Here is a 22,337-nt window from a genome sequence, read left to right on the forward strand (position 1 = left end):
TGTGATACACTTCTAGCCAATCATTTTACGTTTCCGAGAATAGTAGGCGGGTCCAAGTACGTGCGTTCTTTTAGAGCAGAGCTACAGATTAAAATGTCCAAGGCGAAGCGGTCAAAAGTCTGGCTGTACTTCACAGCAAAATATGCAAACTCAGCAGCCTGCAACAAGTGCTTTAAGCTGATACTGTGATACTGTCAAAGGAGGTAACACCTCGAATCCGATGAAACACCTGGCGATGCATAGCGGTTTTTTTAAAAGCCCAGAAATGCGCTGTATTTGATAGCTTGCTGCGAGACCTCAAACCGAGCGCATCTACTGCGGGTGGGTTGGCTGTTATGCAACATCCCCCAAAAACCCGAAGAATAGAGTCCTGGCCCCTAGCCCTGCCAGTGTAGCAGAAATGATGACAGATGATGATGCAGCAGCAGCCGTTCTTCTCTGCATGAGTAGCTTCATGTTGTTCGTGTGTAATTTACGTTGAGTAGGCTAACCATGTTATTACATTAATGCATGTAAGGTGAACTAGCAAACATCATCATAGCTACATGCAGCTGTCTTCTTGTTTGATGGTAGATACTCCCTTCACCCTGGCCAAAAAGGCTAAAATGACCAAAGAAAAAGTGGGAAACAGTTAAACATGAGAGGTTTTTGGACAAAGTTTGTGTTTTTTCCATTGTTTAAGCACTGCTTCCAGCCAAGAGTGATACCATATATGCCATATAGCTGCAGAAAAGGCTAACATTGTTATCTTTTTACAAAAAAAACCAGCTGAACGTGAGAGGTTTTTGGACAAAGTTTGTGTTCTCCATTCTTTAAGCACCGATTCGAGCACCGTTTAAGCACCGGCACCGTTTCAAAAGTACCGATTTGGCACCGGTATCGGATAAAACCTAAACGATACCCATCCCTACTAATGGTATTGTTATGCACTCGGATAAGAGAAAATATTTCATGTTAGTTGTGCTTGACTTATCTACAGTCTTTGATACCACTGATCATGCTACTCTTATCACCAGAATACAAAACTAGATGGCATCACTGGTACTGCTGGCAAATGATTTTCTGCATATTTATTCAACAAATTCATATTAATCAATGTAGTGGTGTGAAAATGTGTTTTCCCCCTTATTTTATATTTGTCTATTTGTCACACTTAAATATGTCAGATCATCAAAAAAAATTGAATATTAGACAAAGATAACACAAGTAAACACAAAATGAAGTTTCTAAATTAACCAGTTTTATATTAAAGGGGGAAAAAGTCCAAACCTACATCGCCCTGTGTGATAAAAATGATTGTGATAACTGGTTGGGCCACCCTTAGCAGCAACTATGTTTCTATGTTTTTAACTAGATTTTTGCATCTTTGCACTCTTTTAATGTTCCTGTACTCATATTAGCTTTTAATTTGTATTTTTTTATATTAAGTTATTTGCATTTTTCTGTGCAATATTGATTATGTATTATGTTAGGAAATGTTGGGATTCCCCCCCCCCCCCTTCCCTTGTAGTGGTTTAGTCTAGAATCTATTTTGGCTGTAGCTTAACCAATGAACCAATACCACCTCGTTAATGTCAATTGGTCAGCTGGTTTATTTCTTGAGTTGTAATTGGTCCACTTGGAAATTCTCTTTTTCTGTTTCCTTTTTTTTTTTTTCTTTAAACATTAACTGTTGGACATTTTGCAACAACCCTGATGAAGGCCACAAGACAAAACGCGTTGTTCACTTAATAAAGTTGCTCCCTAGAATCTTAAGCGTCGCTGGAGTCTCGGTGTCATCAGATCTTTGTCTTCTCCATGCACTTTGGAAGTTGGTGAAGTTGTGCCAGAAATATTTGTTGCTATCAATGTTCACCAGTGTCCCGTGTTATTGCCATTTGTGGATAATGGCTTTTACTGTGGTTCGCTGGAGTCCCACAGCTTTACAAATGGCTTTCAACACTGACAGATCTAATTACTTTGTTTCTCATATGTCCCTGAATTTCCTTGGATCACAGCTTGATGTCTGGCTTTTGAAGATCTTTTGGCCTACTCCACTTTGTCATGCAGCTCCTATTTAAGTGATTTCGTCATTAAGAACAGGTGTGGAAGTAATCAGGTTCAGAAACTGAACTCAGCTTTCCAAAGATGTGATACACAGCAGATCATTTCTGGGCCATATAGGTTTTGTTTTTTTTTTTTGTTTTTTTTTTCCCCTCTGACTTTGAGGTGATCATGCTTTTGAGGTCGTGGTGCCCAAACCCTGGAATACTCTTCAGCTTATCTGGAATTTTTGTAATTGTTTTAAACGACTGATGAAAGCACATTTTTATTGGTTAACTTTCCCTTAATCTTTTCCTCTCTATTTTGGGCCATAGTTTGTATGTTGGAATAAATGTTTGACTGTAAGGTTGATTATGTGTCTATTTATGTGTATGTTCAGACATGCATACTAATATTTAATATGTGGTTGTTAATCAAAAACTGAAGTTCTATACATATAGAATAAAAGTAATTGAATTGATTTGATATACCTTTAGTCCCACAAGGGGAAATTTGATAAGGCTGCCGACCTATTGCATGCAATGGCGGCGCCATCTTACCCTCCGACCATACATACATTACACAAACCATCACATGGGGAAGACAGGTCAGAGAGGTATAACAATGGAAAATGCACCACATGAGGAAAGATAAGGAGAAAAATAACTCCCCCAGACTGAGCTCCAACAAGGAGATCAGTTTGAGAACAGAAAAAAACACCACTGCACATAGCACATGAAAAAACTCTTAATACACCAAAGAAACACATGACAAGCAACAGGGGTGGGTAAAGGGTGCAGCATCAGAAGGGAATAAGCGTCGAAGGCGTTTGGAAAGGGAGGGGGGATGAGTTTGTGCATATCAGTGTATATGTATGTGTGTGCGTGTCCATAGTTCAGCTGAGACAGTGTCCTTCGCCCTGCTAGGCTAAGTAAACAGCTTCCAGCCAACCCAGGTGGCCTTGCATGGAATGGGAAGGAACAGACTAAACACAGTTGTTATCAGGGTGTTGTTGTTCAGCTCCAGCCTTGAGACCGCAGCTGGCGCCAAAGGGGCTATCCGCATGAAGTGATGGTGCTTTTTACTTTAGTGCCAACAGCTCATATGAATTTCAAAGCAGTTCTACAGTCCAACACTGGTCTCTCAATCTCTTGTTGGAGAGCCGCGAGCTTCGCCATACTTGCGTTCTGTGATGTTGTCATTTCTTGTGCTCAAGGAGCCGATTTCTGAGAACTCACGGCAGTGTGCCTCCCCGAGATGTCATCCAATTTCCGCCCAGAGATGTTATTCCGAGCTAGCCCTTCCGAGATGTATCCAGTCTGCAGTCAGAGATCTTATTCTGAGTATTCACAGCAGCCGTAGCCTCTCCAAGATCTTATCCGTGCTGACTCAATGAGCCCATTTTGAGAAACTCACGCCTCTCCCAGCAGGCAGCCTTGCGGGGGTTTGAACAGCCGGTTCTGCTTTCTTAATTCTTCGATAAGCCAGGGCCAAGCCAGCTCCGATCAGCCAGAACCCTGTTACCATGGTTCCGAATAGGTAGATATCTTCAGCACTCAGGCTCACCCAAGCCCAGACTTCTCATTGAGAAAGGGGTGTCAATTGCATTTCGGGACCAGTTGATCCAATTCATAATTCCTCTTTTAGGTTTTAGAGAACAGACTGTGAGAGAATGTTCCAGGGAAAAGTAACACAAAAAACACGAGACTAGACAAGGACATAAGAGGCTAAGCAGGGAAGCTAAGGGAGAGGAGTAAAGGAGAAAAGTGCGACCGCCTTCGTCAAGAGCAAGAGCAGTCAAGCATGTCAAGTTAAACATTGAAGCAGCAAATTTGGAGAGTTTTTCTTTATTTTTCAGGTGATGCAGTCGCTGCGATTTGCTCTGCAGCCGGCTGTGGTCGACATCTCAGTCACATGGGATTTACCAAAGGAAGTGTCTGTCACTGTCCTCTCTCCACCAATCACAGCACTTTTCCAGGGTCAGAGGTCACTGATTTATGCCCAGCTCAGTGGACAGGTAAGAGCAGCACCTTCTCATGTTGTTGTTTAGGTATTTGATGACAGTAATTAACGTGACTTCTAACCCTGTGATTCTGTGTCAGAGCTCAGAGTCAGCAGAGGGCTGTGTGACGGTGAAGTACAGCCTGGCAGGTCATCCCTCTGAGAACCAGCTGCACTTCAGTCTCAGCCCTGCAGAGGACACTGGGTAAAACAGTTTAACACAAACGGCACACTTCTGTTTTGAAATGCGATTGTTGAATTTAAAACAATATTTTCAGAAACATAACTCTACTTACTAGAAAACAGTTAATAATACACAGACCTAATGGTGTTTGTCTAGTTTTAAACATGTTTCACTTTTTCTAATCTTATTTTCTTGGATTAGGGGTATCATAATATCTAATAGTATATGAATACTGATCACAAACATTTAGACATGACAGAGGAATCTCAGTCTGCAGTTTCTGGGAAATCAAGAAGCCATTTCTTGACCTCAAGTGAAAAAACTACTGTGCAACAATCTGCCATTTTTACTGTAAAGTACATGAAGAGCACACAGCTTGACCCACACAGGTACCTCTCCAACAGCAACTAATTTGTGCCCTCAGTGCCTCTTTTTGTAAAGCGTGACAGTCATAGTGTTTGTTTAGAGAAGAAAACATAGTCTGTCTGACCTTTAGAGGCAAATCTGTCAGAAGCAAAAAGGAATCTATGCAAGATGCTGTTTCGACTCCTTTAGCCTGATAACTGGGGTTAAGTAGAGAAAGACGCAGCACATCTGTCTGGACTATTGGTCACCATCCTCTGTCAATGTGAGTGATATAAAGAGAAAATATAGCACAAAGGTAAGTGGTAACTTTATTCCATAATAGATCTTGAAATTATAGCCACTGGCAATACTGCTTCTTTATCTTTTAAAAGCATTTTTGGACTTAAATAGCAAAATAACACCTACATTTTACAGTAAGTTCGACACACTGTTATCCATGTTTATCAGATTCTCTTTAAAAATCTTAAAATTTCATTTTGCTTTCTTAACATTGTCTCCATGAAGCCCAGTGACACAAATCAATAGATCAAACTACAGTCATGTCTTTAAGACATCAAGACCTCGGTGAACTCTAATTTCCTGCTTCTAAATTCAGACTAAACTGATGTTATGAGATAGCCTTTATTTGTCAGTTGCAGGTCTTTAACCCACAACCAAGATGACAGACCTTGCTAACCGTACATACAATACAAACATCACATTGGGGAGACAGGTCAGGCCAGGTAGCGAGGAAAAAAACATTGAAATGTGCAACACAAAAGGATAATACAGGAATGCACAGGTATCAACACACCATAACACAATAAACACAGACAAGCAACATGGGAAAGTGTTCCAGTGTGTACATCTGATCTGGGACCGCTGCAATCTTCGACTGTGCCTCCAGCTGTCCACATCATGGGGGAGGTAAGCGTTGGAGGTGGCGTTGGATAGGGAGGGTGATAGTGAGTGCTTATCAGTATCAGTATATGTATGCATGTCCAGAGTTCAGCTGAGACAGTGTCCTTCGCCCCGCCAGGCTAAGTAAACAGTCTTCCAGCCAACCCAGGTGGCCTTGTAGGGAATGGGAAGGAACAGACTCAACACAGTCGTTATCAGGGAGTTTTTGTTTGGCTCCAGCCTTGAGCCCACCGCTGGCGCCGAAGGGGTAGCCGCATTATGATGGTGATTTTTCTTTTGCAAACAACTCATGAGAATTTCAAGCTGTTTTTAACACTCCGACACTGGTCTCTCAATCTCCCGTTAATAGCTGCGAGTTTCTCCATGATGTTATTAGCCGTCGATTCCGTGGTCTTGTCTCTCTTGTGCTCACATAGCAGGTTCTGTAATCTGATGTAATCCAGCTTCCGCCCAGAGATGTTGTTCTGAGTTGATTCTTTCCTGATGTAATCCAACATACATACGCTCAGAGGTGTTATTCTGAGCATTCACTGCAGTCGTAAGCGCCTCCAAGCTCTTAACCATGCTGCCTTCAGTGAGCCCTTTCTGAGAAGTCGCACCTGTCGTTCCAATCCCAGCGGGCAGCCTTGTGGGGGTTTGAACAGCCGTTTCCGCTTTCTTAATTCTCCGATAAGCCAGGGCCAAGTCAGCTCCGATCAGCAAAAACCCTGTTATCATGGTTCCGAATAGGTAGATATCTTCAGCGTCCTCGATCGACAGTCCCGCCAGGCACACAATCCTCTGCCACCTTTCCATTGTGTATCCGGCAGGGGAAGTCCCTCCAGGGCACTTGGGTTCTCCCGAGCCCAGACTTCTCATTAAAGGGTGTCAATAGCATTCAGAGACCAGTTGATCAAATCCATAATTCTCTTTTAGGTTTTAGATACAGACTGTGAGAGAGTGTTCCAGGGAAAGTAATACAAAAAAGACACGAGACTAGACAAGGACATAAGAACTAGCAGGGAAGATAAGGGAGAGGAGAAAAAGTGCGTCCGCCTCCTCCGAGAGCCAAAGAAAGAAATAGCTTTGTCTTTGACCCTAAAAATCTTCACAACATTGTGTCTGACCAGATATTTAATAGCTTTACTTTGAACTACAGCAAGGCTGTGAAGAATCCTGGAGCCAGTTTTGATCTGATATATCTTTTAATTGACATGTTAACCAAATATTTAGCACTATTTTCATTTATTTGTGCAAGATGTCTAAAACGAGAAACATCCTGTCTCAAAGTGATGCTGAGAAATTTGTTAATGAAAAAATTAGAGCATTTATTGCTTTAGGTTGGACTATTGTAATTCATTATTATTCATCACTGCAAAAGCTCCACAAAAAAAACTTCAGTTAATCGAAAACACTGCAGCGAGAGTACTAAAAGTACCAACTCTCACTCTCTCTCACACTTTCTCAAGTGCACACACACACTCACTGACTCTGTCTGCCTCCTTCTCACCCCCAAACAGTCTCAACAGACGATTGTCTCTCCATGACCCTGGTTCTGCCAAAGGTTTATTCTTGTTTAAAGAGAACTTTTCCTTCCTCCTATTGCCAAGTGCTTGCTCATGGGGAGCATCTGGTCATTATTTTTTTCTCTAATATTTTTAAGCTTATATCCAAATTGAATTAAATTAACTGCCTAATTGCAAATTATAATAATTTATACTGCCTATCAAAGTGACCCTGGGTTTTTTTGCTAAGCTGCAGCCTTTCTTTACTGTTACTCCTGTTTAAAACTATTTTAATTATGTCTATATCCAAAACAAATACCACAACACTGAAGTCTAGGAAATGGGTCCAGTTTTTGTTTCAACTGAAGCACAGCTCAGGGATCTCTTAAACTGATTTATTCTTTTTGTACTTCTCAAAGTACGAAAAAACAAAACAAAAAACGTTTCCAAAGTAACTTCAAATTTCGCACAGCCAGTAAAACCAACCAGCTCAGTGTATACATGGGTAACTCCGTAAAATCAACACGGGACTTCTGCCTATCCGTCTACGATTTTCATAAAAATGTTATGGTGTGGGCACATATGAGTGCTGTGAAAATTTCACTTCAAAATTGAAATATTACTCAAGATATGTTTCTTTGAAAAATGCTCTGTCAACCCTCTTTTTTTTCTTTTTCTCAAACAGCCACTTCTGCGCTTGTGAAGTGGCTGTTTGGTCTCTCCAATGTAGAGGTCTGAGCATTCCTCGCTGCACTGTACAGCATACACCACATTCTTAAGTCTGCGTTTTGGAGTTTTGTCTCATAGAGATTTGTCTATGTTGCGCATGGCACAACACAGAAGAGCCACCTCCACAGGACAAGACTCAGCAGTCCATCTGCATCTTAAGGATAAAGGACACTCTTTCGAGGATGCCAATGTTCACATTTTGGACAGAGAGGACAGATGGTTTGAAAGAGGAGTGAAAGAAGCCATCTATGTCCACTGTGAGCGACCATCTTTGAACAGAGGCGGTGGTCTACGACACCAACTCTCTGCCATCTATAATCCAGTTTTGAGTTCCCTCCCCAGACGCCTTAACGCCCACTCACATCCTGGGCCATCTGACCTCAGGAATTTGCATAATAGGGTGGGGCCAGGTTTCACAATGAGCTCACCCGAAACTCTGGCTGATTGGGACCCACACCCAGTTTCACACCTTGGCTCAGGCGATTAGAGGATCATCAGGGGGTCCTCTTGTCCCTCTGTGGGGGGACACTCCCACTAGGTTTAAATCTGGGACTCCCCACCATTTGACCTTAGAACTGAAGAAGCTTCTCGGATGAGAGGTGAAACGGCTTCAAGCAACTTAAAGAAGTCCAGACGCTTTTCTTTGCAAGCTCCTTTGAATACACAGATATGGGTATACAGATTTGGTAAATTTTGTTCATTCTTCCAAAAGGACATTTGTTAGGTCACACATCGATCACGTTGAGTTCAGGACTCTGTGCAGGTCAATTCTCACCAGTCTCGCTCATCATGTCTTTATGGACCTCACTTTGTGCACTGTTGCACAGTCATTCTAGAACAGCGAGGGGTTATCCCCAAATTGTTCCTGCAAAGTTGGGAGCATGAAACTGCAATTTTAGGAGAAATTATACTTTTGTTAGCTTTGGCTGGTTTTGTCACATCACAGTACTGTTTGTTTGAAAGGTAAACGTGAGTACAAAGTTGTTCTGAAGTGAAGACTGAGAGATTTGTTTGACTATCCTGACTGGGCGTGGTTTAAATTTTCTTTTGTGGTGATATACTATTTTATCCAGTACCAAGCTGTCTATTAGCAAATGCACTTGCACATTATTTTTGGCAGGAGAGGTCCTTTTATAAAGGAGATAAAATTACAAAAAGAGATGTATTGATTACCAAAAACATAGATAAGTCTAAGTAAAATCAGCTACTGGTAGAGGATGAGATAAAGAAGGAACATTCAAGGAACTATGTCAATTGTGGTGATGCCGAACAAGATAAAAATGTTGTGTAGTTTTCTGATTAATCTTATTCTGAATTAGTTTAACACTCAGTTTAACACTTTTTGTTCTAGGTTACATGTATTTGATTTAAATAAAGAACGTTCTCATTTTGGGAAAGCAGTGGATCAAAATTGTTAGCCTGCTTGTGTGTAAATCTTTGTTGTTTTAAAGTGATGAAAAGGAAATGGATGGAAAGGAAATTATTGTGGTTTTGTGCCTTCTTGTCTGCAGGCTAACAGTCCACAGGTTGGGTGCTCGGACTCTGATTCGCTCCCTGGAGATGGATGAGAGAGAGAACAGAGGACAGCAAGATGGAGGAGTGAAGGAGAAGGTGGTGCAACTCAGTGTCCAATCAGGAGTGAGCAGTTCTTTCACTGCCTTCATTGCTGTCAACAAAGACAACAGCGAAATGATTCAAGGACCTCTTGTGCGCAGAAATATTCCAACACCCCGTGAGTTTATTTCAAAAGAAAAAATAAAACTCTGTCAGGCACAGACTGAAGATGAAGATAGACTTGAATTAAGGGGTATTCATTGTAAGGGGTACAATGATATGTTGAAAAGCAGACTATAAGAGTCACAGACAGTACAAATATAAAGAAAAGTTGGTTATGGCAAAAAGTAAGATTCAGTAGCAAAAAAATGATGCAAGGAATCAAGATACCAAGATGGATGTTAACACCACGGACCCACACAGCGTTCGAACACAGTTAAATTGTCTTTGTTGTACAGATTTTACACACACACACACACAATATTTCCTCTTCTGCAACTTGACCACCAATCCTCCTGTTCGGCACCTTATGTTTCCCAAAAGCTTGCAGCTGGCCCTCTCTCTGCTGGTCCCCAGCATAACTAAAAACGTTAGAGTGTTCGTGAGCCTAATTCCCTCCACCTGGACCTCAGCCTCCCTGGGACTGGCCCTGGAGTCTGCTGCACCACCCTTCCACTGCAGCGGAGCCATAGACCACACCCCTGCCACACAATCCCAATGTCTGACTGAGGCCCAGGCCGCATCTGGCTCCCCCTGTGTAAACGGGAGAGGAAATTGTCCATGACCATCTGTGGCCTATGGACCACCTTGAACCTAAAGGGCTGTAAAGTCAGGTACCACCGAGTGACCCAGGTGCACTGTAGCGGGGCGTGGTCTGAGCCGAGTGCGAACGAGTGTCCCAGGAGGTAATAACGAAGGGAATTGACTGCCTACCGGATCACCAGACAATCGTTCTCCACCATGCTGTATTTTGCTTCCGGCTGATGTAAAGAACAAGGCGGTTAACCCCTCTTACCTGCTGGGACAAAGCGTCCCCCAGCCTTCTGTTCGAGGCATCCGTGTGCAGGATGAAAGGGAGGGAAAAGTTTGTGGAGGAGTAGCTCCCCACAGAGAGCCTTTTTCACCTGCACAAACACTGCTTGGCATTGCTCCACCCACTGGATCAGATCTGCGGCACCCTTTCAGGTGAGATCTGTCAAAGGACTGAAACTAGGCATGAACTGGTTATGGTACCCCACCAGGCCCAGGAACTGCCTCACCTCCTTTTAGGTCTTGGGGCGCGGGGAGGATACAGTGGCAGTTGTCTTCTCCATCTGTACGCACCTGCCCACACCCCAAGTGCTAACCCAGATGCTGTACTTCCCTCCATCTAAATGCACATTTCTTAGGGTTTGCCCTGAGCCCTGCCTGCTGCAGAGTCTTCAGGACCGCAACCACCTGCTGCACATGTGCACCCAGGTGTTACTGTGGATGATAACATCATCTAGGTGAGGCCGCCCCACCCAGTCCATGGGGCTTTGGGCAAGCCGAACAAAAGTGTGAAGAATTGGTACAAACCATACACAGTGGAGAAGGCTTTTTTTGCAGACAAGGGAATGTGCCAGTAGCCCTTGGTTAAATCTAGCATTGTGCAAAATTTTGGCAGTGCCTAACTCGTCCAGAAGCTCGTCTATCCTGGGCCATGGGGTAGGCCTCAAACCGTGACATTTCGTACATTATGTGCCGTGCGACTTTTCTATTAACCCTATTTTCAGCATCTCGGTGGCTTTTAAGCACCAACAACTGGGTGTGTTCCTCCTCTGTGCGAGTGTCACGGCTTACTCGTTCAATGATACAAAGTACGGGTAGGGCCACACGGCTTTAGGGCACACCAAGTGACCATCAATTACTATCTTGGTCAAAGGCTGAGCGTAGGGTGTCGTCACGAGACTGCTCCAGTGGAAAATCTTCTGTGGGGCGAATGATCCACTCAGGCGGGGCCTCATGAAAAGGACCACCACTTCTCCCCAGGAGTCAGCGTTGGACAACCCCGCGTCACCACGTAGCACCACGCAGACACTACAACCTACAACTGGTCGTGATCACATCCCAACATACTGGCCCAAAAGTTTATTAAATCTCAGCCAATTCATCCCCAAAGTCAGGGATGCGACAGGTGCCAACTAACTGCAGCCTTTATTCTATGTGTGTTTCCCTTAACTTAAATACGCAGCGGCACTATGGGATATTTGTGGATGTCCCCATGCACACATCTAACCTCCACCCGCTCCGCCTCCAACAATGTGCAACGGGAAACAAGGGTTTGGTGGAGCAGAGTCTGCGTGGCCCTGTCATCACAGTAGTGACTGCCACCGCTGTGGCCCAGAAGATTTCCAAGAACATCTGGGGAGTCATCATCACAGATCCACACAACGTTCGATCACACATGATGCCTCCTAATCAGCAACTTGACCCCCGAGCTTCCTGTTCAGCACTTTGTTTCCCAGGGCATCTTGCAGCACTTTTTTAAAATTTTGTTTACAGGGAGTGCAGAATTATTAGGCAAGTTGTATTTTTGAGGAATAATGTTATTATTGAACAACAACCATGTTCTCAATGAACCCAAAAAACTCATTAATATCAAAGCTGAATGTTTTTGGAAGTAGTTTTTAGTTTGTTTGTAGTTTTAGCTATTTTAGGGGGATATCTGTGTGTGCAGGTGACTATTACTGTGCATAATTATTAGGCAACTTAACAAAAAACAAATATATACCCATTTCAATTATTTATTTTTACCAGTGAAACCAATATAACATCTCCACATTCACAAATATACATTTCTGACATTCAAAAACAAAACAAAAACAAATCAGCGACCAATATAGCCACCTTTCTTTGCAAGGACACTCAAAAGCCTGCCATCCATGGATTCTGTCAGTGTTTTGATCTGTTCACCATCAACATTGCGTGCAGCAGCAACCACAGCCTCCCAGACACTGTTCAGAGAGGTGTACTGTTTTCCCTCCTTGTAAATCTCACATTTGATGATGGACCACAGGTTCTCAATGGGGTTCAGATCAGGTGAACAAGGAGGCCATGTCATTAGTTTTTCTTCTTTTATACCCTTTCTTGCCAGCCACGCTGTGGAGTACTTGGACGCGTGTGATGGAGCATTGTCCTGCATGGAAATCATGTTTTTCTTGAAGGATGCAGACTTCTTCCTGTACCACTGCTTGAAGAAGGTGTCTTCCAGAAACTGGCAGTAGGACTGGGAGTTGAGCTTGACTCCCTCCTCAACCCGAAAAGGCCCCACAAGCTTATCTTTGATGATACCAGCCCAAACCAGTACTCCACCTCCACCTTGCTGGCGTCTGAGTCGGACTGGAGCTCTCTGCCCTTTACCAATCCAGCCACGGGCCCATCCATCTGGCCCATCAAGACTCACTCTCATTTCATCAGTCCATAAAACCTTAGAAAAACCAGTCTTGAGATATTTCTTGGCCCAGTCTTGACGTTTCAGCTTGTGTGTCTTGTTCAGTGGTGGTCGTCTTTCAGCCTTTCTTACCTTGGCCATGTCTCTGAGTATTGCACACCTTGTGCTTTTGGGCACTCCAGTGATGTTGCAGCTCTGAAATATGGCCAAACTGGTGGCAAGTGGCATCTTGGCAGCTGCACGCTTGACTTTTCTCAGTTCATGGGCAGTTATTTTGCACCTTGGTTTTTCCACACGCTTCTTGCGACCCTGTTGACTATTTTGAATGAAACGCTTGATTGTTCGATGATCACGCTTCAGAAGCTTTGCAATTTTGAGACTGCTGCATCCCTCTGCAAGATATCTCACTATTTTTGACTTTTCTGAGCCTGTCAAGTCCTTCTTTTGACCCATTTTGCCAAAGGAAAGGACGTTGCCTAATAATTATGCACACCTGATATAGGGTGTTGATGTCATTAGACCACACCCCTTGTCATTACAGAGATGCACATCACCTAATATGCTTAATTGTTAGTAGGCTTTCGAGCCTATACAGCTTGGAGTAAGACAACATGCATGAAGAGGATGATGTGGGCAAAATACTCATTTGCCTAATAATTCTGCACTCCCTGTAGTATGTAAATCAATGCCAATGTGTGCTCAAGCAGCCATGGGTAATTAAAAGCATTCAATCTGGCTCTTAAAGGATAATAAACAAGTGCTATAAATGCTGCAGCGACCAATAAGACTAAGCTTTACTTGCAGACACATTTGGGAAGTGAGAGTAATAAGTTCTGAAATGCCACAGTATTGTATTGCATCGCATCACATCACAAATACTGTTTGTAGTGTTTGTGTTATATTTCTACTTCCCTAAAATAACATAAAGTTCTTTTTAACAAATTCTTATGAAATATTTGACTTTTTTTTTTTTTTTAACATCCTAGGTGTCTTCGCCATGGCATGTAGTAAGTTGAATATCAGAATAACACACATCTGCACATCTATACATTTCTAACAATAAATAGAAACAAGCCAAAATATTTCTGTTTTAACTTATTCGAAATGTTTTGTTATATTTGGGATATTAGTGAACATCTTTAATACTTACAATACTACCTGTGAGGCACTGCAGTAATATTATAATCCAGTAGCAGTTCATTCTATCTCCCATGAAAACAGAAAAAACAGATTAAACACATGAAGATCTTATATACTTTAAATAATGCTAGTATTGTTGTAGTATAGTTGTAGTACTTGTATTATTTTTCTGTATAACCAAACAATGTAAATAAGTCAGTACTCAACTTTTTATGCAGTTGTTGACCTATTGTGTTTCATCTTGTCTTCATGGGAGTTTACACTTCAAAATAATGGTGAACATCTTTTACACTTTAAATACGACTTATAATACTACCTGTGAGGCACTGCAGTAATATCAGAATTTAATCATTTTACTAGTTTAATTATTTATTATTGTTGGCTAATCCTCTAGGTTTTTTTGTTTTTGTTTTGTTTTTTGTTTTTTAAATTATTATAACCTGGTGAAGTGAGGCTGAGTGATTTTTGTGGCACACAGTGCTTGATGCAGAATGACCACAAAATGAGAGAAAAAAATTAACTGGGAAAAAAAAAATCTAAACACTAGAGAACAAATTGGAATTAACAAGTTGTATAAACCAAGGTGTTGAGCAAGAGGTAAATACAGCAGGGATCAATCAGACAACATGATGCAGGTGAGGAAACTTTACTGGTAGACATGTCAGGAACGTTACGACATGAAAACGGAATAACCAGACTGAACAGATAGACATTGTATATATTTTGAACACTGTTTGTATTATTTGTGTTGCATTGGTATATCAGCCTGTGAATGTTAAAAAGTATGAAATTAAATGTCTGGACCTGTTCGTTTGTTTACATAATAGGGAAGATGGCCAGGCCAATGTGTAAGTAAAAAGTGAATGACAATACACCACATATTTGTGCGTTTTTTTTTTTTTTTAGGTTTTTTTTTGTTTTGTTTGTTTTTTAAAAAAGAGGACTAACTTGTTAACCTTTTTGAAATGTTAGATGTGCAATACTGTATGCAAACAGCTGCAATATTTGCTTGGATAACCTTTGTAATGGGCTGTGTCCCAAAGTGAAGGCTTTTATCTGATAACCTCAGTCTGTTTAAGATCGATTTATACATTTTTAAAGCGGTGTTGTTCAGACTGTTGTAATCATTCACCCTGAATTTTTTATTTTTTATTTTTTTTTGTAAATATAGTGTGCATGGATGCTGCTCCATTTCCTGCTCCATCCGCTTTTAGTAAGTAAAAGCTGAGTGACAACACACATCTACACATACACATTTCTGAGAATAAAAACAAAGAAACCAACATATTTGTTTTTGCACTTATTTGAAATGTTAAATGTCAAACATTAACTACACAGTTGCTGCAGTATTTGTTTTGACAGTTGTTGTAATTGGCTGATTCCTTAGTCAGCAATTAAAGATGTGCAAGCTTTTACAGTGGCTTGCAAAAGTATTCGGCCCCCTTGAACTTTTCCACATTTTGTCACATTACAGCCACAAACATGAATCAATTTTATTGGAATTCCACGTGAAAGACCAACACAAAGTGGTGTACATGTGAGAAGTGGAATGAAAATCATACATGATTCCAAACATTTTTTTTTTTTTTTACAAATAAATAACTGAAAAGTGGGGTGTGCGTAATTATTCAGCCCCCCCGAGTCAATTGAGGGGGCTGCAATTACCCTAAAAGACTGGCAGCTGTATGTCTCTACCAGCTTTGCACATCTACAGACTGAAATCCTTGCCCATTCTTCTTTGCAAAACAGCTCCAGCTCAGTCAGATTTGATGGACAGCGTTTGTGAACAGCAGTTTTCAGATCTTGCCACAGATTCTTGATTGGATTTAGATCTGGACTTTGACTGGGCCATTCTAACACATGGATGTGTTTTGTTTTAAACCATTCCATTGTTGCTCTGGCTTTATGTTTAGGGTTGTTGTCCTGTTGGAAGGTGAACCTCCGCCCCAGTCTCAAGTCTTTTGCAGACTCCAAGAGGTTTTCTTCCAATACTGCCCTGTATTTGGCTCCATCCATCTTCCCATCAACTCTGACCAGCTTCCCTGTCCCTGCTGAAGAGAAGCCCCCCCAGAGCATGATGCTGCCACCACCATATTTGACAGTGGGGATAGTGTGTTCAGAGTGATGTGCAGTGTTAGTTTTCCGCCACACATAGCGTTTTGCATTTTGGCCAAAAAGTTCCATTTTGGTCTCATCTGACCAGAGCACCTTCTTCCACATGTTTGCTGTGTCCCCCACATGGCTTGTGGCAAACTGCAAACGGGACTTCTTGTGGTTTTCTGTTAACAATGGCATTCTTCTTGCCTCTCTTCCATAAAGGCCAACTTTGTGCAGTGCACAACTAATAGTTGTCCTATGGACAGATTCCCCCACCTGAGCTGTAGATCTCTGCAGCTCGTCCAGAGTCACCATGGGCCTCTTGGCTGCATTTCTGATCAGCGCTCTCCTTGTTCGGCCTGTGAGTTTAGGTGGACGGCCTCGTCTTGGTAGGTCTACAGTTGTGCCATACTCCTTCCATTTCTGAATGATCGCTTGAACAGTGCTCCCTGGGATGTTCAAGGCTTGAGAAATCTTTTTGTAGCCTAAGCCTGCTTTAAATTTCTCAATAACTTTATCCCTGACCTGTCTGGTGTCTAAATCCAATCGAGAATCTATGGCAAGATCTGAAAACTGCTGTTCACAAACGCTGTCCATCTAATCTGACTGAGCTGGAGCTGTTTTGCAAAGAAGAATGGGCAAGGATTTCAGTCTCTAGATGTGCAAAGCTGGTAGAGACATAGCCTAAAAGACTGGCAGCTGTAATTGCAGCAAAGGTGGTTCTACAAAGTATTGACTCAGAGGGCTGAATAATTACGCACACCCCACTTTTCAGTTATTTTTTTTTGTAAAAAATTTTTGGAATCATGTATGATTTTCGTTCCACTTCTCACGTGTGCACCACTTTGTGTTGGTCTTTCACGTGGAATTCCAATAAAATTTATTCATGTTTGTGGCTGTAATGTGACAAAATTTTCGTCCCCCTTGACAAAAGTTCAAGGGGGGCGAATACTTTTGCAAGCCACTGTACTTATAGTACAATTTATGACAAGCTGCAAGTCACAATAATGACCTCAGAAGCTTAACTTGACTTACTGATCTAAACAGCAAATGAAATGTCTAACTTTCACAACATTTTCATACAAGCATCATAATCTAGCTGCGATTCCTTCCATGTGAAATGTATTTTTCTGAATTAGTAAATAATTAGAAATCTAACTTATTAAAATGTGGCCCTATTAAAACTGTGACAGATACCATCCCTTTGTGAGATTCAGAGAAGGCCGTATGTGTATGTTTGGCTCCTTCAACAATGCAGTGATTTCTTCTTCACTGCACAAAAGAGTAAAAACAATGAAAGAGATCATTTAATAAGTCAATGTGTCCAAAATTTGAATGTTTAAATGTAGGTGATGTTTATCAGCATTTAGATTTAAATATTGTAGTAATGTTTTAACTTGCTGTGAGACTCTCCGAAGACGAAAACTTAGTATGATGTGGATCATCACATGTTAACATGAAATATTAACCTGATTTTCTCATGGTAATTTGCTTTCCTTAAAGATAAAGACCGATGAATGTGAATAAAAGGACAGAATATCTGAGTCATGTTCAGATTATCTAAAAGCAAAAAGTGAGATTGACTTTAAAATATTTGTTCCAAGAAATCAAGATTCTAATTAGAAAGGTTACAATGATATACACTTAAATACTTTTATACTATTTGTTTTGTATTTGTATATCAACAGGTCAGTAATTTAGTGTTCCTTAGTACGTTTCATAAGAATTTGCTGACGTGTTTTTTTGTGCGTGTGTTAAATTCTTTCTTTCTTTCTTTTTTACATTATAGTGCCCAACTCCATGGCAAAGTGTGAGAGAACTGCCAAGGGTAAATAGAACCTAAATGACACATTTAAACATCTATGTAAATGTGTAGATGTGTGTAGATGTACATGTGGAAAAAAACCCATCATGTTTTGTTTTGTTTTTTTTGTTTTGTTTTTTTAACTTATTTCACATGTGAAATATGCAGTACTTTATGTATAAGACCATTATTACTGCTGGTTATAATGGGCTGTATCTTTAAAGAGAAAGTGAAGGTTGAGTCATGTATTTTATTTTATTTTTTTAATTTGTGTGTGTGTGTGTGTGTGTGTGTGTGTGTGTGTGTGTGTGTGTGTGTGTGTGTGTGTGTAAGTAATAATTTTCAAGTCACTAATCACCTCAGAAGCAAGAAATATTGCCTGATATTTCTTAAGTAAATCAAATGTAATGTCTTCATCTCATGCCATCCTCTTTTGTTTTATCATTTTAATCTTGTGATGTAGAGGCTATCTTTCGAGGAGTTGTGCATGACATGGGTAAGTAAAACACATTTCTATTCATACGGTAGTAATCACATAGTGTGGTCCTCCATGTGTGTATGTGTATAAGTAACATATGTATGTAGAGACAGTACGTAGTCTCAAAAGGGTTGCAAATGCGTATTGATGTACAGATGTACGCATTTTGAAATTAGTTTTAGGTGAGGTCAGATTGCTTCGTATTTGTGTGTGAATTCAAGCTGGTGTGAGTCTTCAAAAGTCACACCCAAGTCATTGTACACACTTGTGTGGTTTAGGCTTATGGATCAATCCTTTTGAACACATTTTTCTTCATATATGCATCAGTTAGAGGAGCAAACAAGCAATAAAAAGAGTACATACAGAAAAACCAATTTTAATAAATGTAAGAATCCATGTTTTGTACTTGTAATTTAGGCATTTCTGTGAATACACAAACGGTTAGACACAGAGGAAATTATGTGAGCTGTTACATGTAGGAGTTGGTATGGTGGTCCGGAACATCATGTATGTCAGGGTTTGTTTGTGCCTCTGGAAATTATTATTTTCTTAATGTGTGTGAACCCATCAGTTATAATTGCAGGGTTAGAATAAAATAAGAAAAAAAAAGCATGTATATTCTTGGTAGACATGAAGGGAATTTAACATCGAATGGAAGTGACTGTACAATGTTTAGTTCAGTTGCTTAGATAATGAGATCCAGTTTTCTGCCATTGAATAATTAGTCTTGTATTCCAATAAATCAGATCAAAACAATTTAATTCATTGGCCATATATTTTCTCTGTTAAGCATGTGAACCGCATACTTTACATCATAATTTATCAAGCTTTCAACTCACTTACTTTCAGATGGTATTCATTAAAACCTCGGTAATTGATGGCGTGTTATTGCCAGCTTTTATTTTTATTTAATAAGTTCACACTGTTGAAAACATTTTATTTGTGATGTTGATCTCAAATACAAAAATGTTTATTTGTTGCATAGTTTACAAGAAGGTGGTTTATAGAGTTCTGTCTTCTCATCTAACACCATAATCGGGTCTAGTTTTTATTTCATTTTTGGTTTTCCAGCTGCTGCCCCCGGGCAGCCACCCAGAGACCCTTTGCTGCACTTGGTCTCCCTGCAGGGGGCGTCTGGCTGCTGGCTGCTTGATCCAGCTCTGGCTACTGCACTGGGAAAGACCAACGAGGAGGTGGAAAAGTCAAAGCCTGAAAAGGTGGACTGTTACATGCTCCTCTATCCTTGCTCCTCTATCCTTGACATTGTAGCACCTATCAAAATGAAACGCCCCAGAACCTACTCACAATGTTGGTTAAATGATTCTGTTCGCGCTTTACGATGTATGTGTCGGCGGGATGAGAGGAGGTGGAGGAAAGATAATCTCCAGTCATCATATGACATTTTATGTATTAGCCGCTTGAAGTTTCAATCAGCTGCCAGAACGGCTAAAGCAGCTTTCCTATCTAAAATTATCACCACCAATGGCAACAATCCTCGAATTTTATTTAAAATTTTTAACTCTGTGGTCAACCCCTGCCCCTCTATGCCTCTGCCGTGCTCCCCGGATCTTTGTGAAAAATTTTCAAGTTATTTTTTAGACAAAGTCGTATTTCTTAAATCTACTCTTCCTTTGGTGACAGATCGTATGTCCATTCCTGATTGTCCTACTACTTTTTGTCAATTTGAACCTGTTTCTCTCCCTACTCTGAAGCATCTAATTGAGAAACTGAACAATACTAATCTTGTACATGATGTTCTTCCATCCCGTATAGTCAAGGACTGTTTTAGTGCAATTGGACCTTGTCTATTGTCCATATTGAACTCTTCCTTGCTTTCCGGTTATGTACCATCAGCTTTTAAACATGCTATAATCCAACCTGTTCTTAAAAAAAGTAACCTCGATCAAAATGATTATGCCAACTATAGGCCGATTTCTAAGCTTCCCTTCGTGGCCAAAATTCTTGAGAAGGTAGTTCTGCTTCAACTTCAGACCTACCTGGATGAGAATAACATTAACGATAAATTTCAATCGGCCTTCAAACAACATCACAGCACTGAATCAGCGCTGCTCCGAGTTTTTAATGACCTTTTATTAATGGCTGACAATGGACGCCCCTCTGTCCTAGTGCTATTGGATCTTTCATCGGCATTTGACATGGTTGACCATAACATACTATTGGCGAGACTAGAGCACACTGTAGGCATCAAGGGCGCTGCCTTGGATTGGTTTAAATCTTACCTCTCCAATCGGCTCTCTTCGGTTCACTTGGCCACCTCGTCTTCTTCCGCTGTACCTGTTTGCTGTCCCCCAGGGATCTGTGTTAGGCCCTACCCTGTTCTCATTATATATGCTTCCTTTAAGTGCTATCTTTGAGAAATACCACATTGCTTTTCATTATTATGCCGACGACATCCAGATCTATTTTGAGTTAAATGATGATCTAGCTCTGTCCTTGAGTAGCTTTCGAGAGTGCATGTGTGAGGTTAAGCAATGGCTTCTGGCAAATATTCTTATCCTTAATGATAAGAAAACTGAAATTATGATCTTTGGTAGTGACGCTCTCCGTGCCAAACTTCGTGATGCCTTTGGTTTTCTCACTAGCTCTTTCTCTGACACTGTTAGGAATCTGGGTGTGCTACTTGACAGCTCATTTAAACTTGATAAACAAGTGTCTGCTGTCGTCAGATCCAGTTTTTACCAACTTCGCCTTATTTCTAAGCCCAAACACTATATCCCGCACAATGACCTGGAAAAGCTCATCCATGCCTTTGTAACGTCAAGGCTAGATTATTGTAATTCACTTTATTTTGGTCTCCACTCTACCCTTCTACATAGATTACAGACAGTCCAGAATGCCGCTGCACGCATTCTAACTAAAACTAAGAAGTTTGCTCACATCACTCCCGTCCTTGCTGATCTGCACTGGTTGCCTGTGAAATTTCGTATTCAATTTAAAATTCTGTTGCTTACTTTTAAAATTACTAATAACACAGGACCAAGCTATCTTAAGGAACTCTTAAACTCATATGCTCCTGCGAGGGCTTTAAGATCATCCTCACAGTTATTGTTGGTTCAGCCCAGATCTCGTTTGAAGTCTAGAGGTGATCGAGCGTTTGCTCTAGCTGCACCTGAGCTGTGGAACAGTCTCCCGATTGGCATCCGGGCGTCTGATTCTATTCAATCTTTTAAATCACGGCTTAAAACATATCTGTTTGAACTTGCTTTTTCTACCAGTTAAATCCTGGCCTTGTTTGCAGTGAGTTATTCTATTAATTTTTCTGTTTGTCTTGCGTTGTCTATGTTCTCTATCACTGTGTTTGATGGTACAGCTTTACTTTGCTATAGCTATGTGCTATAGTTTACTCTTATTAGTGGTTTTTACCTGTAAACATAATTCCACACTTATATGACTCTGATGTTATAGTGTTAATTGTTTTATTCTTTTATTCTTTTATGTAAAGCACTTTGGCATGCCCTTGGCTTTTAAATGTGCTCTATAAATAAAGATTGTTGTTGTTGTTTTCAGTTTCAATAATAACAAACAAAATGATAATGTTAGTTATTGTACGTCAGATGCTTCATGCTCATGTTCCATGATTTGAACAGAAACACATGATGTAATTAAAAACACAACAAAAAACAAATGACAATGAAGTCAAACTAAATGTAGGCCTTGAAAATAAACCTCTGTATATCAGAAGCTAAAACACTGGTGGTAATCACACGTCTAGACAGAAATTCCTTTGGGATTACATCAGGAACAGCATCCAGTGTAATAATCTGCCAAATCAAATATGCAGAGCTACACAACTTGGTGACACCTTGTGACTAAGCAGCCAGAAATAACTAATACTACTGGTTGTAGAAAGTAAAATCATGTAGGATTTTTTTTTTCTTTTTCTTTGTGTGTCCTCTTTTTTATTTTATTGTCTTTGATTTGTTGAATTAGGCCAACAGTGAAGTGTGGGCCACCATTTTGGCTCTGATCTGGCTTCATGGTTTCAAGATGGATGCAAAGGACGAGTGGGAGCTTCTGGCTATGAAGGCTGCCTCATGGCTCCGTGCTCAGAATGGTAGTAACACGCTAATTAAAGAATAAAATGTTTTAAAAATTGTTTCATGCTACAATCTACTTTTTTGTCTTCCCTCCATACATTCATTGCT

At 40.8% G+C, this 22,337-nt stretch overlaps 1 protein-coding gene across 2 annotated transcripts in view; it reads left to right on the forward strand.

The window, feature by feature from the left end:
• LOC146559577 (von Willebrand factor A domain-containing protein 5A-like) overlaps nt 1–22,337 on the forward strand; it is a 40,398-nt gene that overhangs the window by 17,756 nt on the left and 305 nt on the right. Inside the window, exons 12-21 of one of the 2 annotated variants that reach the window (XM_085245662.1) lie at nt 3,881–4,039; nt 4,125–4,228; nt 9,198–9,418; nt 13,639–13,659; nt 14,620–14,640; nt 14,964–15,005; nt 17,679–17,717; nt 18,157–18,189; nt 19,243–19,388; nt 22,123–22,246. In XM_085245662.1, the coding sequence (XP_085101788.1) occupies nt 3,881–4,039; nt 4,125–4,228; nt 9,198–9,418; nt 13,639–13,659; nt 14,620–14,640; nt 14,964–15,005; nt 17,679–17,717; nt 18,157–18,189; nt 19,243–19,388; nt 22,123–22,246 (910 nt within the window). The remainder of the gene's footprint in view (nt 1–3,880; nt 4,040–4,124; nt 4,229–9,197; nt 9,419–13,638; nt 13,660–14,619; nt 14,641–14,963; nt 15,006–17,678; nt 17,718–18,156; nt 18,190–19,242; nt 19,389–22,122; nt 22,247–22,337) is intronic. The other variant, XM_085245663.1, reaches the window with a different exon arrangement.

This window comes from Mchenga conophoros, linkage group LG14 (genome assembly GCF_057382185.1).
Source record: "Mchenga conophoros isolate Kocher_MC1m ecotype Shallow Benthic linkage group LG14, M_conophoros_male_GT1.1, whole genome shotgun sequence".
In the NCBI taxonomy this organism is placed as follows: Eukaryota; Metazoa; Chordata; class Actinopteri; order Cichliformes; family Cichlidae; genus Mchenga; species Mchenga conophoros.